We start from the raw sequence: 12,904 nt of genomic DNA, 5'->3' as shown, positions 1-12,904 counted from the left end.
TTCAAATATATATACACACATACATATTATAAAATGTCTCTGGACTCACCAGGTATCAAATCTGAGAGTGGTGTAACAGATGATGCCACAACGATGACCATCAAACCATGAATCAAGGTCACAACCCTGCAGCTCCATTCTGGGCCCGAGTAGACCCAAAGGCCCTTTTTAGTTCCGTCCCATTTTTTATGGCCCCCTGCATTTCTCAGTAGCTTGTAGAGACCAAGCCATATGAGACTGCTGCATACCACTTGCCAGACAAAATGGGGGATATCTGGAAAGACAGTGCAATAACCTCAGCAATAAAAACATTTTAAAACTCTCACTCACTCCCCGCAGGCAGGTTGGTGGTCTTTCTGTCTTCTACCGACTCCTCTCCGGCCTTGCTCCGCCAGCTCTCTCTGGGCTCTGTCCCCCAAATACTCCTACAGGTCACACAAGATCTGCCTGCAACCCTCTTATGGTTAAACTGCCAAAATCTAGGCTCTCTGCTCACCTTCACTCCTCTTTTCTCCTGCCTCTGGAACAAACTCCCTCACTCTCTTCAATCCCACTCCTCCCTCCAGGTCTTTACAACAGCTGTTCACCACCATCTCTTATCTTCCCCCATCCAAAACCTTGATCTTTTCTACCCCCGATAATTTCACCCCAGATACACTTTTTTGAAATACCACCTTCCTTCCTAAAAGTCCTTGAAGTGTCCTTGGGTTTCATGCTTCTCACACCCCCCCCCCCCCCACCCCCACTCTTCCCACGCCTCCTACCCCCCAAGCCCTCTCCGACTAGGGGTCGCTGCAAACTTCTCTGCGTCAAACTCCATGGTGACTATCCGTTAGCACCTATTCACCTTCACACAAGAAATTAAAAAAAAAAAAAAAATTGTTTGTTTATTTTTTGAATAATTTGGGACTGTTGGAAAATATTCCAAAATTGAAAAATTTGGGAATGCTAGGGAATTCTTTCCCGGACGAAATTTAAGGAATTTAATCCACCGTCCGAGATTTAGGAAATTTAATCAGCAAAGCCGACCCCCCAATTTTCCACAGTACAAACCCCCAATTTCAATCTTGATCAATCCCAGATGGATGTTTTTAGGGAATTTGGTCTCGTTCAGAGGACAGGCACAGACGCCGCCCAAAACGGCACAAAGGCGCACGCGGCCCAAAGCGGAGAAAACGGTCACGTGGTTAAAGCGGCACAAAGGCGCACTCACGGCGACTGGGAAATCCAACGGCACCCTTCAGGTATGAACTTTCACTGTTCACGGTCGGCGAGCCGCAAAGTAATCATCAAAAGCCTCGGTGCACACACACACACCACAGATACATCTGAAAGCGGTGGAAACGGTTGAGGAAGCAAGGCAAGTCTGCTCGACGCGCGAAGCGCCCGAGTCAAAATGGCCGACGGCTCGTGGTTCTCGAGTCGTCACGACCCAGCGATGATTCTTCGTAATCTAACGCCACCTGACACGCAGGATGATCCGTCACAGCAATAACTTTATCGCAGGAATTCCTTTTTCCCAGGAAACCCAAAGTACGTGACTCTTGCTCGACAACGTTCGTTGCAGACCGCAAAGCAACCAGCTTCTTCTCCGACTCTTTCGCTCCGCCTCCTCCTCTCCTCTTCGTCTCTGCCGTCGTCTTCCGGTTCGGTTTCCGGTATCATTTAAAGTTAGCCTTTTTAACTTTAGATAACTCTTCATGAATAATAACCCTTTTGAGAATAAATAATAATAGTACATAATATCAGAAATATGTCAAGTGGGTGAAAACCACAACAACGGAAGTTACGAATCCGTAACAATCGCAAAACCTTACACACATATTTGTCTTGCCCTGGAATAGACTGTGCCCAATTTTTAACTCTCTCGGCCCAAGGCCTCCATTATGACGTCATAATTCGATAATTCGACAAGTACAAAACTTCATCCAATCAAGATGCAATTTCTTGAGCGCCATGTCGGCATAAACTGGTGGAGAAAAAAAAATGATGACGTCATCGGTCACGCGGTTCGGCCGCCATCTTGGAAAGCCAAAAAAAATTGCACCTCCATATCTCCGAAAGTGCTGAATAGAAAATATTCAGACATGGCTCATTGTAAAGAACTCTCCATGGGGAATAAAATATGTTAATGATGACATCATAGGTGCCTCCATTATGATGTCCTAATTCGACAAGTACAAAACTTCATCCGATCAAGCTGAAATTTATTGAGCATGATCTGGGGATAAATTAGTTTAGAAAACAAATGATCCAAAATGGCCGATAAAAAGTACATTCCGGCAAGTCCTCGGTCTCTGACCGATTTTTCATTTGTTTGTTATTCTGTCCTATTGCCTGTTTGTTTCCTTGTTAGTTGCGAAAATCGGAGATTCAAGCATATTATTTGGTCTTATGTGTTATTCTGTTTGCCTGCCTGCCTGTTACTTGCAAAATCGAAGATTTTTTCAAGTATATTGGTCAGTTGCGTTTGTTATTCTGTCTGTCTGTTTGTTGTCTTCAACACAATTCTAAACCGATCTTCATGAAACTTCACCGAGTTGTAGAGGTCGTCGCAGTTGAGAAGCCTATTGATTTTGAGGTCAAAGGTCATCTGGAGGTCAGATTTCCAAAATCGCCATTTTTAATCCGATTGACGTGAAAATTGAACAGCATTTGTATATTGCGTCAATAAATTGGAAAACCAACTATTTTTGACGTCAAAATGTCAACTCAAAGTCAAAACTTCCAAAATCAATTTTCATCTGAAAAACCGTCAATTTTCATCAGATTTAATTGAAAATTGAACAGCATTTGCATATTGCCTCACTGAATTGGGAAACCAACAATTTTTGAGGTCAAAGGTCAACTCTAGGTCAAACGGGTCTCACAGTTCACTCCCAAGCCTACAAGGACCACCTACAACACTATAAAGATGGCCTCTCCCGCGCCCGCTCCGCCTACTACTCTCAAATTATCCACTCTGGCTCCGGAAACCCAAAAGCACTCTTCTCGACAATAAACAAACTCCTCCGCCCCCTGAACACCACCACCCAGTCATTCACAGTAGACAACTGCATCTCCTTCCTCTCTTTCTTCCAACGCAAAATTGACAACATCTACAACAGCTTGACCACCGCCGCACCCGCTCCTCCTCCAACCACCTGCCCCCCCTTGTCCTGCCATCCCCTGTCTCGGTTCTCCCCAATCTCCCCTACTGACCTCTCTGAACTCCTCATAGGAATGAAAACTGCCACCTGCACTCTTGACCCCATCCCCTCCAGCTTTGTCAAGGCCTCCCTCCCTGCTCTCTCTCCACTTATCATTGCAACAATAAACTCCTCCCTGTCTACAGGCATCGTCCCACCTTCCCTCAAAATTGCTGCTGTTACCCCCATTCTAAAAAAACCTGGTCTAAACCCTGACACCCTAAACAACTTCAGACCCATCTCCAACCTACCCTTTCTGTCAAAAGTTTTGGAACGCGCTGTAGCCACTCAACTCAAACATCATCTCTCTGCCAATAACCTGTATGAAACATTCCAATCCGGATTCCGCTCCAACCACAGTACTGAAACTGCTCTCCTCAAAATCACCAACGACCTTCTCCTCTCCTCTCCTCTGACGCTGGCAACCTCAACATTCTCGTCCTCCTCGACCTCAGCGCTGCCTTTGACACCATCGATCACACCATCCTCCTCACCCGACTTGAATCCACCTTTAACGTTACCGGCACTGCCCTCTCTTGGATTAAATCATACCTCTCTGACAGACGCCAGTTCATCTCCATCAATAACTGCAAATCCCCCACTGCTCCCCTCCCCCAAGGTGTTCCCCAAGGTTCAGTTCTTGGCCCCCTCCTCTTCATCCTTTACCTGTCCCCCCTCGGTCACTTAATCCGCCGTCATGGTCTCCAATTCCACTGCTTCGCCGATGACATCCAGCTTTTCATCTCCACCAAGTCCGTCTCCACCGACACCCACTCTATCCTGACAAACTGCATCACTGAAATAAAATCCTGGCTTCAAATCAACTTCCTCAAGCTTAACTGTGATAAATCTGAAATAATCATCATTGGCCCAAAAACGCTCACAAAATCCACCCATAACTTTGCCCTCAACATCGACGGTATCCCAGTATCCACCTCCCCTCACATCCGGAATCTTGGCGTCATCTTTGACCAAACCCTTTCCTTCGACAAATACACTAAACAGATCACAAAGTCAGCCTTCTTTCACCTGAAAAACATTGCCTGTCTCCGCTCATCCCTCTCCTCCACGGCTGCAGAAACCCTCATCCACGCCTTCATCACCTCCCGTCTGGACTACTGCAATAGCCTCCTCTATGGTTCACCCTCAAAAATCACCAATAAACTCCAATACATTCAGAACTCCGCTGCCCGTCTACTCACCCATTCCCGGACCCGTGACCACATCACCCCCGTCCTTTACAAGCTTCACTGGCTCCCCATCCCCCAGAGAATCCAGTACAAAATCCTCCTCTTGACATACAAAGCCCTCCATAACCTGGCCCCATCCTACCTGGCTGACCTCCTCTCCAGACACACTCCCACCCGCAACCTCCGCTCTGCTGGTACCAACCTCCTGACCCCCTCCATCCGGACCAAATTCAGATCCTGGGGGGACAGGGCCTTCTCCATCGCTGCTCCCACCCTCTGGAACTCACTACCTCACACCATCAGAGACTCCTCCTCACTCACCACATTCAAAACATCACTAAAGACCCACCTGTTCAACACTGCATTCAACATTCAACCCACAGCATTTAACCCCTGACTATCTCTTCTCCTTCTCCCTCCTTTTGCTTTAAATATTTCCCTATTGATTCTTGTCTTTTTGCAATTGTTGTTTTCATGTATTGTTATGCATTATGTTTTCCACTCTGTCAAAGCGCCTTTGGGCTTCTGGAAAAGCGCTATACAAAATAAATGAATTATTATTATTATTATAAACTTCCAAAATCATCAATTTTCATCTGAAAACCCATCAATATTCATCCGATTGCCTTGAAAATAGAACAGCATTTGCGTATTACCTCACTGAATTGGGAAACCAACTATTTTTGACGTCAAAATGTCAAAGGTCAACTCAAGGTCAAACTTCTAAAATCTTCATTTTTCATCTTTTTGGGGGGGGGGGGGCGGATTTTGCAAGTATCGTGCTCTGCATGACGTCTTGTTACTTGCAAAATCAAAGATTTTTCAAGTATATTGGTCGGTTCCGTTTGTGGTTCTGTCTGTTTGTCTGTCTGTCTGTCTGTCTGTTTGTTTGTCTGTCTGTCTGTTTGTCACCGGCCTACAGGTCACAATTCTAAACCGATCGTCACGAAACTTCACCACGTTGTATAAGTCTTCCGAATTGAGAAGCCTATTGATTTTGAGGTCAAAGGTCATCTGGAGGTCAAATTTCTAAAATCGGCATTTTAAATCCGATTGACTTGAAAATTGAATAGCATTTGTATATCAAGTCACTAAATTGGGAAACATACTAGTTTTGAGGTCAAAAGGTCAAAGGTCACCTTAAGGTCAAATTTTTAAAATCATCAATTTTAATCTAGAAAGCCATCAATTCTCAACCGATGGACTTTAAAATTTAACAGCATTTGCATATCGAGTCACTAAATTGGGAAATATACTATTTTTAGGTCAAAATGTCAAAGGTCAACTCAAGGTCAAACTTCCAAAATCATCAATTTGTATCTAGAAAGCCGTCAATTTTCATCCGATTGACTTGAAAATTGAACAGCATTTGCACATTGAGTCACTAAATAGGGAAACCAACTATTTTTGAGGTCAAAAGGTCAACTCAAGGTCAACCTTCCAAAATCGTCATTTTTTGAGCTTTGATCAAGATTGTCAATTTTAATCTTGATGAAATGGACAATTTGCTGTATCAATGGAATTTTTTTTTCTTGGGGAGGGGGGAGCGTATTTTGCAAGTATCGTGCTCCGCATGACGTCTTTACCTTCGCAAAAGCGGAAGGTTATGTTTTGATCGCTGTGTATTTATTTGTATGTCTGTGTGTGTGTGTGTGTGTATGTTATTCGCATAACTCAAAAAGTATTCAACCGATTCGCATGAAATTTGGTGGGATGATAGGTTATTATCCGGGAACCATTTGATTAGATTTTGGAATCGATCGGGTCAAAGGTCAAGGTCATGAAAAGGTCAAAATCGTCTTTTTACCATAGCGCGGTCAATTTGTGTCCAATTTGTATGAAACTAATGCCAAAATGCTTTGCTACACAGATCTTGTAGTCTTTTATTTTGGCAACAAAAGTAGCTGCGGCGAAGGTATGCGCTCTACCGAGTGCCCGTTCTAGTTTTGTTTGTTTGTTTGTCTGTCTGTCAGTCACATACAGGTCACAATTTTCAACCGATCTTCACAAAACTTCACCAAACGGTAGAATTGGTCATAAGCAAGAAGCCTATTGTTTTTGGGGTCAAAAGGTCAACATAAGCCAAAGCTCACCAACTTTGTCATATTTCTAAAATGCTCAGTTTTTATCCGATTGACTTGGAATTTGAGGAGGATTTGCATATCTGGTCACTGAATTCAACCACCAAGTATTTTTGAGGTCAATAGAGGCCAAAAGGTCAACATAGACCAAAAGGTCAACATAGACCAAATTTCTAGAATCCTCAATTTTCATCCAATTAACTTGAAATTTGAAGAGGATTTGCATATCTGTTCACTGAATTGAACCCCAACTATTTTGAGGTCAACATAGTCCAAAAGGTCAACATAGGCCAAATTTCTAAAATCCTCAATTTTCATCTGATTGACTTGATATCTTAAGAGGATTTGCATATCTGGACACTGAATTGATCAGTGTCCAGATATGGATTTGATCTCTGATCTCTGATATGAATTGATCTCTGTTCATCAATTTGGTTTCAGACCTGGTCACTCTACTCTGGACTTGCTGCTTCTGCTTTCTCAACAATGGATGGAGGTCCTCAACGCCAAACAGGAAATTAGAGCCGTCTCCCTTGACATTTCACGTGCCTTCGATATGGTCTGGCACCCTGCTCTGCTCACCAAACTCTCCTCCTTTGGTATCTATGGAAATCTCCACGCATGGCTGGCGGACTTCCTCTCTGGTCGTAGTCAACGTGTGGCCCTGAATGGGTTTCTCTCATCTCCTCTTCCTGTTCAGGCTGGAGTTCCCCAAGGTAGTGTTCTGGGCCCTGTGCTTTTTCTGGTCTTCATCAATGATCTCTCTGACTCTCTTGAAAATCCTCTCTATCTCTTTGCTGACGACTCTACTCTCTGTCGCTCCATTCCTCATCCCTCAGATCGGCAGTCTGCAGCCTCCTCACTCTCTGCAGACCTGGACAAAATCACAGACTGGGCAAACAAATGGAACATGTCTTTCAATCCTGATAAATCTCACACTCATACGATGTCTCTCCGAAAAGACCGACTGGAAAACCCTCCCATCCACTTTCTGAATAATCCTCTCCAAGAAGTTCTGTCACTCAAGCTTTTGGGTCTCACTATTTGCCATGATCTTTCCTGGGAAAACCACATTTCAAATCTGGCCTCCAAAGCCAGTCGCCGACTGGGCATCCTCCGTCGTGCGAAGTCCTTCCTTGGCACACCTGAGCTCCTCACCACATACAAGGCTTTCATCCGCAGCTCTATGGAATACTGCTCTCCCCTCTGGTCTGGTGCTCCTGCCTCACACCTAGCCCGTCTTCACGCTGTTGAAACCAAAGCGTTCAGAATCATTGGAATCTCCCACGATGAAGCTAACTCCAAGGGCCTTTCACTCACTCACCGCAGGCAGGCAGGCAGGTTGGTGGTCTTTCCGTCTTCTACCGACTCCTCTCTGGCCTTGCCCCCCCAGCCCTCTCTGGGCTCTGTCCCCCAAATATTCCTACAGGTCACACAAGATCTGCCTGCAACCCTCTTATGGTTAAACTGCCAAAATCAAGACTTTCTGCTCACCTTCACTCCTTCATTCCTCTTTTCTCCCACCTCTGGAACAAACTCCCTCACTCTCTTCAATCCCACTCCACCCTCCAGGTCTTTAAAACAGCTGTTCACCACCATCTCTTATCCTCCCCCATCCAAAACCTTGATCTTTTCTACCCCCGCTAATTTCGGTCCCCTTGTGTTTTATACCTCTCCCCCCCCCCCCCCCCCTTCCCCTTCCCACGCCTCCTGCCCCCAAGCCCTCTCCCTCCCACACTTCTCCCTGCTCTCAAATGTTGTGGTTGTGTGCTTCCCCTTCTCTCCCCATCTTGTCTTCCGCTCCCTATTTTTGTATATTTTGTTTGTCTGGTTGATTTGTTTGTGAAATAAATGTTAGCTCTTTCACGAGCCTCGATTCAGTATACAAAAAAAAAAAAAAAATTCAACCACCAAGTATTTTTTTAGGTCATTATACGTCAACAACATATTTTAGGGATTTCGCAAGTATGATATGGACAACATATTTCTTGTTTGTTTGTCTGTCTGTGAACAATGGATTCGTGGATGGATTCAGACAAAATTTGGTGGGGTAGTTGGGAATGTGACATTGACGAAATGATTCGATTTTGGTGAAGACCCGGATCTGGAACGAAGAATTGTTCGTGATTCTTCACCATTGAGTGATTGGGCCAAAAACGATACATCGCACGATATATCAAAAAGTTGTGGACCAGTTTTGACAAAACTTTGTGGATGAGTTGGGTAGGTCACAAGAACAAACCGATTCTATTTTGGTTCAGGTACAAATCCAGATCTCGTCTAACAGTGGATTCAAAACATAAACTGTTCATCTGGCAGAGGTATGGGGCTCTACCTAATGCTGTTCTAATTCTAATGGGTTTCGTTCATTTGTAGGCCTTCCCGATTTCATATTTAAAAGGCCAAACTGAACTGCTTCCTTCGGACACTGGTTAGATTTTATTTTTTTAAAGCATGGGAATAATTACTTGTTTTCCTATACTATCTGCTGGCTGCTGGCTTCAACCAAAAATATAATTTGGTCAAGGTCAAAGATCAGGACATTCAAGTTTTAAAAAACTGAATAATAAATTGCATCAAAAGTTGTTTCAATGGGAGAAGTTTGATTTGTCAAATTTTGTGCTTTGCATTCGCTTTCATAATTAATCATAATACTGTCTTCTTCCGACTCCTCTCTGGCCGAGCTCCCCCAGCTCTGTCTGCTTTGTCCCCCAAATACTCCTACAGGTCGCACAAGATCTGCCAACAACCCTGTTCTGGTGAAACTGCCAAAATCAAGACTCTCTGCTCACCTTCACTCTTTCATTCCTCTTTTCTCCCGCCTCTGGAACAAACTCCCTCACTCTCTTCAATCCCTCTCCTCCCTCCAGGTCTTTAAAACAGCTGTTCACCACTATCTCTTATCTTCCCCCATCCAAAACCTTGATCTTTTCTACCCCCGTTAAAACACCCCAAATCCGCCTCTTTCAATCCCCAACTTCTTTCCTGAAATTCCTAGTAGTGTTCATTTGCTATATATCGTGTACCTCTCCCTCCTCCCCCTTCCACAGATCTACTGACATCCCTGTTCTATGCTGTTGTTGTGCTTGTGTGCTTCCCTCTCTCTTCCCCTCTTGTCTCTTGTCATCCATTGTATGTTTTATGTGTCCCCCCATCTCATCTCATCTCATCTTATCATCTCATCTTGCCCCATCCCCCCATATGTGTCCCCCCATTTCCATCACTCTTCTCAACCAGTCACTTTCATCCTTCCTCAACACATGACCAAACCATCTCAACCTGTTCCTCTTCACAGCATCCATCACAGGCTCTATTCCCATCATCTTTCGCAATTCATCATTTGTCTTCCTCTCTCTCAACGATACTCCGCACATCCATCGAACCATTCGCATTTCCACCCTTTCCAACCTTCGTTGCTGCTCTACGTTCATTACCCATGTCTCACTCCCAAAAATCATAACACTTCTCACACATGCAGCATACACCTTTCCCTTCAGCTTCAACGACACTCCCCTCCTCATCAGCACGCCACTCAGTTCCCGAAACTTCTTCCATGCACATCTCACTCTAGCAACCGTTGCCGAGTCTGATCCACCTTCTCCATTCAGCATGTCTCCGAGGTAGCAAAATGTTTTCACATCTTCCAGCTTCACGCCGTCTCCAAGATCCAAATCAACATTTCCTCCATCTGCAGCTCCCTCTGTGCACACCTTACATTTGAATGCAGCTGCCACACTGGTTAATGACCCTCTCAGACCACTACATTTTTGATGAACCCACTCAGCGCACATTGTACATTGAATGGAGTTCACTCCGACACCCTTCCTGCACACAGCACAGGGCCACTTCCCAGTTCTTTCCACCTCACCACATGCTTTACCACTTGCCATCACCTTCGTCTTTCCGATATTCACCTTCAGACCTTTTTTCTCCATACATTCCTTCCACTTGTTCATCTTTTCCTTCAGTCCACCCATACTTTCCGCAATCATCACCAGATCATCTGCATACAACAACTCCCACGGTAAACCCTCCTTTACGTTTTGAGCCAGCACCTCCATCGCAGATACAAATAGTAGTGGACTTAGTACCGACCCCTGATGCACTCCCACCTTCACCTCAAACTCACCACTGTTCCCGTCCTTCGTCCTTACAGCTGTGCGCGCTCTTTTGTACATTGCCATCACTACTCTGATCAACCATTCCTCCACTCCTAACTTCCTCAATGCCCATGTCAATACTTCGCGTGGAACCCTATTGAATGCTTTCTCCAGATCAACAAACCCAAGAAACAACTTCTTCCTCTTCTCCATGTACTTCTCCTGCAACTGCCTCACAATGAAAAGCGCGTCTGTCATTCCTCTTCCTGGCATAAATCCAAACTGCATTTCGTCGATCTTCACTTTCTTCCTTATCCTCCTCTCCAACACCCTTTCCAATACCGTCATTCCATGCTCCAATAACTTTATCGCTCGGTACGAGCCACACTCCAGGGGGTCACCTTTCCCCTTGTATGGAGGGACGAGGGTACTCAGTTCCCAATCCACTGGAATGCGGCCTTCTTTCACCACCAGATTGCAGATCTCTGTCATTCTCTTCACACCCCAACTTCCTGCTGCCTTCAACCAGTGATGTAGTCTACGTGATACGCAGGTATACGCCGTATACCCACTAGGAAAGGTCCAGGATTTCCGTATACCCACTTAAAAATGCACGAGGATACGTAACAACATAGTTTCGTGACAGAACTTTCACACTTTCATTCATAAAATGCGCTATATAAATAACTTTCATTCATAAAATGCACTATATGAATAAAATTTGATTTGATTTGATAAAATTCACCCCGTCTGTGTTCAGAAGCACTGACTAATGGCATTGGGGCTTCCGTGACCTGTGACCCGGATCTGACGTCACCTACCAAGGAACAACCACACAGTTGCTTTGCGGTCATTCTCGGCGCGAAAATAATGTGAATCAATAAAGGAGAAAAACGAAACGAAAGCACACTCAAACGACACTCTTTGAGTGTTTTCGCAAGCCTGCTCCTGAAGCTACTGCCGCTTCGGGTGACACTGACGTTACAGAAACTATAGAACTACGCAAGCAAGGAGGCAATGCACACCTCAGATGCCCGAATACAACTACAAACATATTTGGAAAGCTTTGTAGACTACCAGGCTACCCACCCTCCCCTTCTTACCCCACCCCAAGCACACTGCCAGCAAACCAGGTGGAACAGGAGCTGGGCTGTCTGTTAGTGTTCCATCCTTTTTCCAGGGCTTGTGGACGAACACAGTGAACCCAGTATGGATACTTTGATGATGTCAAGTGCCTTTTCAACCTTTATTTGTTAACACATTCACATAACATCTAAGCTAAATAGCTCGTAACTGGCTGAGTCTTGTTGCTAAAAAATTGAAAATAAATTGATGTTGATAACACATAACCAGTCTTTCAGAATGCTCTCGATTACGCGTAGATGCATACTGTATGCATGAGGGAGTGTGGTGGTGCTTATGGGGTGTCGCTTCAGGACGGGTGTCGCCCCGGGGCGCGTCGCTCTGGGACGGGTGACTATGAGGCTGGAAGGGAAAAATCACAGTATACCCACTCCAAAAAACTAGACTACACCACTGCCTTCAACATATCTCCCACAACTCCCGTCGGCCCTCCCGCTTTTCTACCCTTCATTGCTTTTATCGCTTCCTCGACTTCCTTCTCGGTTATCTTCTCTGCCGGTCCTAAAACTGGGTTACTCTCTATGTTGCCATCCCATTCATTCTCTGTATTCAACAGCATTTCCATACATCATATAAATGTGTAACAGGCAAACAAAAATGTCTATGTTGTTCAAACTGTGTTCTTCACTTGAGCTTTCGAAGTTCAAAGTTGCATTGAAGGTGATAAATCTTATGATAAGAAAACGATCTTTGTTTGGTGTCGTTATTTAAACCAATGTTTACCATGGAAACTTCATTGTAAATGTTGTTGATATCACTTCATATGAATAAGTATCCCAAATGTTAATTCAACTGTCACAGAAACTTCAGTTACAAAGATGCAAATTTGCGCCAGTTGATGAAAAAGCCACAAAACAAGTTCGGTGTTAAAGCCAACGAACCGATATTACAGAACCCATTGATAAACCTCGGAAGCGCCAGAATAAGCATCCGTGCATTTCAGTCCTTACGAGTGGTGCTTACACCTGTGAGGTTGAAAAGCTATTACCCTCGCCAGAGGAGAAGGTATTGCATTTGGGTCAGTGTGTCTGTCTGTGTGTGTATGTGTGTATGTCTGTGTGTGTGTGTGTGCGTGTGTGTGTGCGTGTGTGTCTGCGTGTGTGTCTGTCTGTGTGTCTGTCTGTGTGTCTGTTTGTGTGTCTGTCTGTGTGTCTGTCTGTGTGTCTGTGTGTCTGTCTGTGTGTCTGCCTGTGTGTCTGTCT

At 44.7% G+C, this 12,904-nt stretch overlaps 1 protein-coding gene across 5 annotated transcripts in view; it reads right to left on the bottom strand.

Annotated features, from left to right (window-relative positions):
* The window catches only part of TLCD5 (TLC domain containing 5), a 45,731-nt gene that overhangs the window by 15,513 nt on the left and 17,314 nt on the right, over positions 1–12,904 (bottom strand). For all 5 annotated transcript variants that reach the window (XM_068136331.2, XM_078768536.1, XM_068136330.2 and 2 more), the window contains one exon: positions 50–274. In XM_068136331.2, coding sequence (XP_067992432.1) covers positions 50–274 — 225 coding nt within the window. The remainder of the gene's footprint in view (positions 1–49; positions 275–12,904) is intronic.

The sequence above is a fragment of the Myxine glutinosa genome, chromosome 14 (assembly GCF_964187855.1).
Source record: "Myxine glutinosa chromosome 14, kmMyxGlut1.1, whole genome shotgun sequence".
NCBI lineage: Eukaryota > Metazoa > Chordata > Myxini > Myxiniformes > Myxinidae > Myxine > Myxine glutinosa.
Note: the sequence above shows the minus strand (reverse complement) of the source record. Positions and strands in the feature narration are given on the sequence as shown.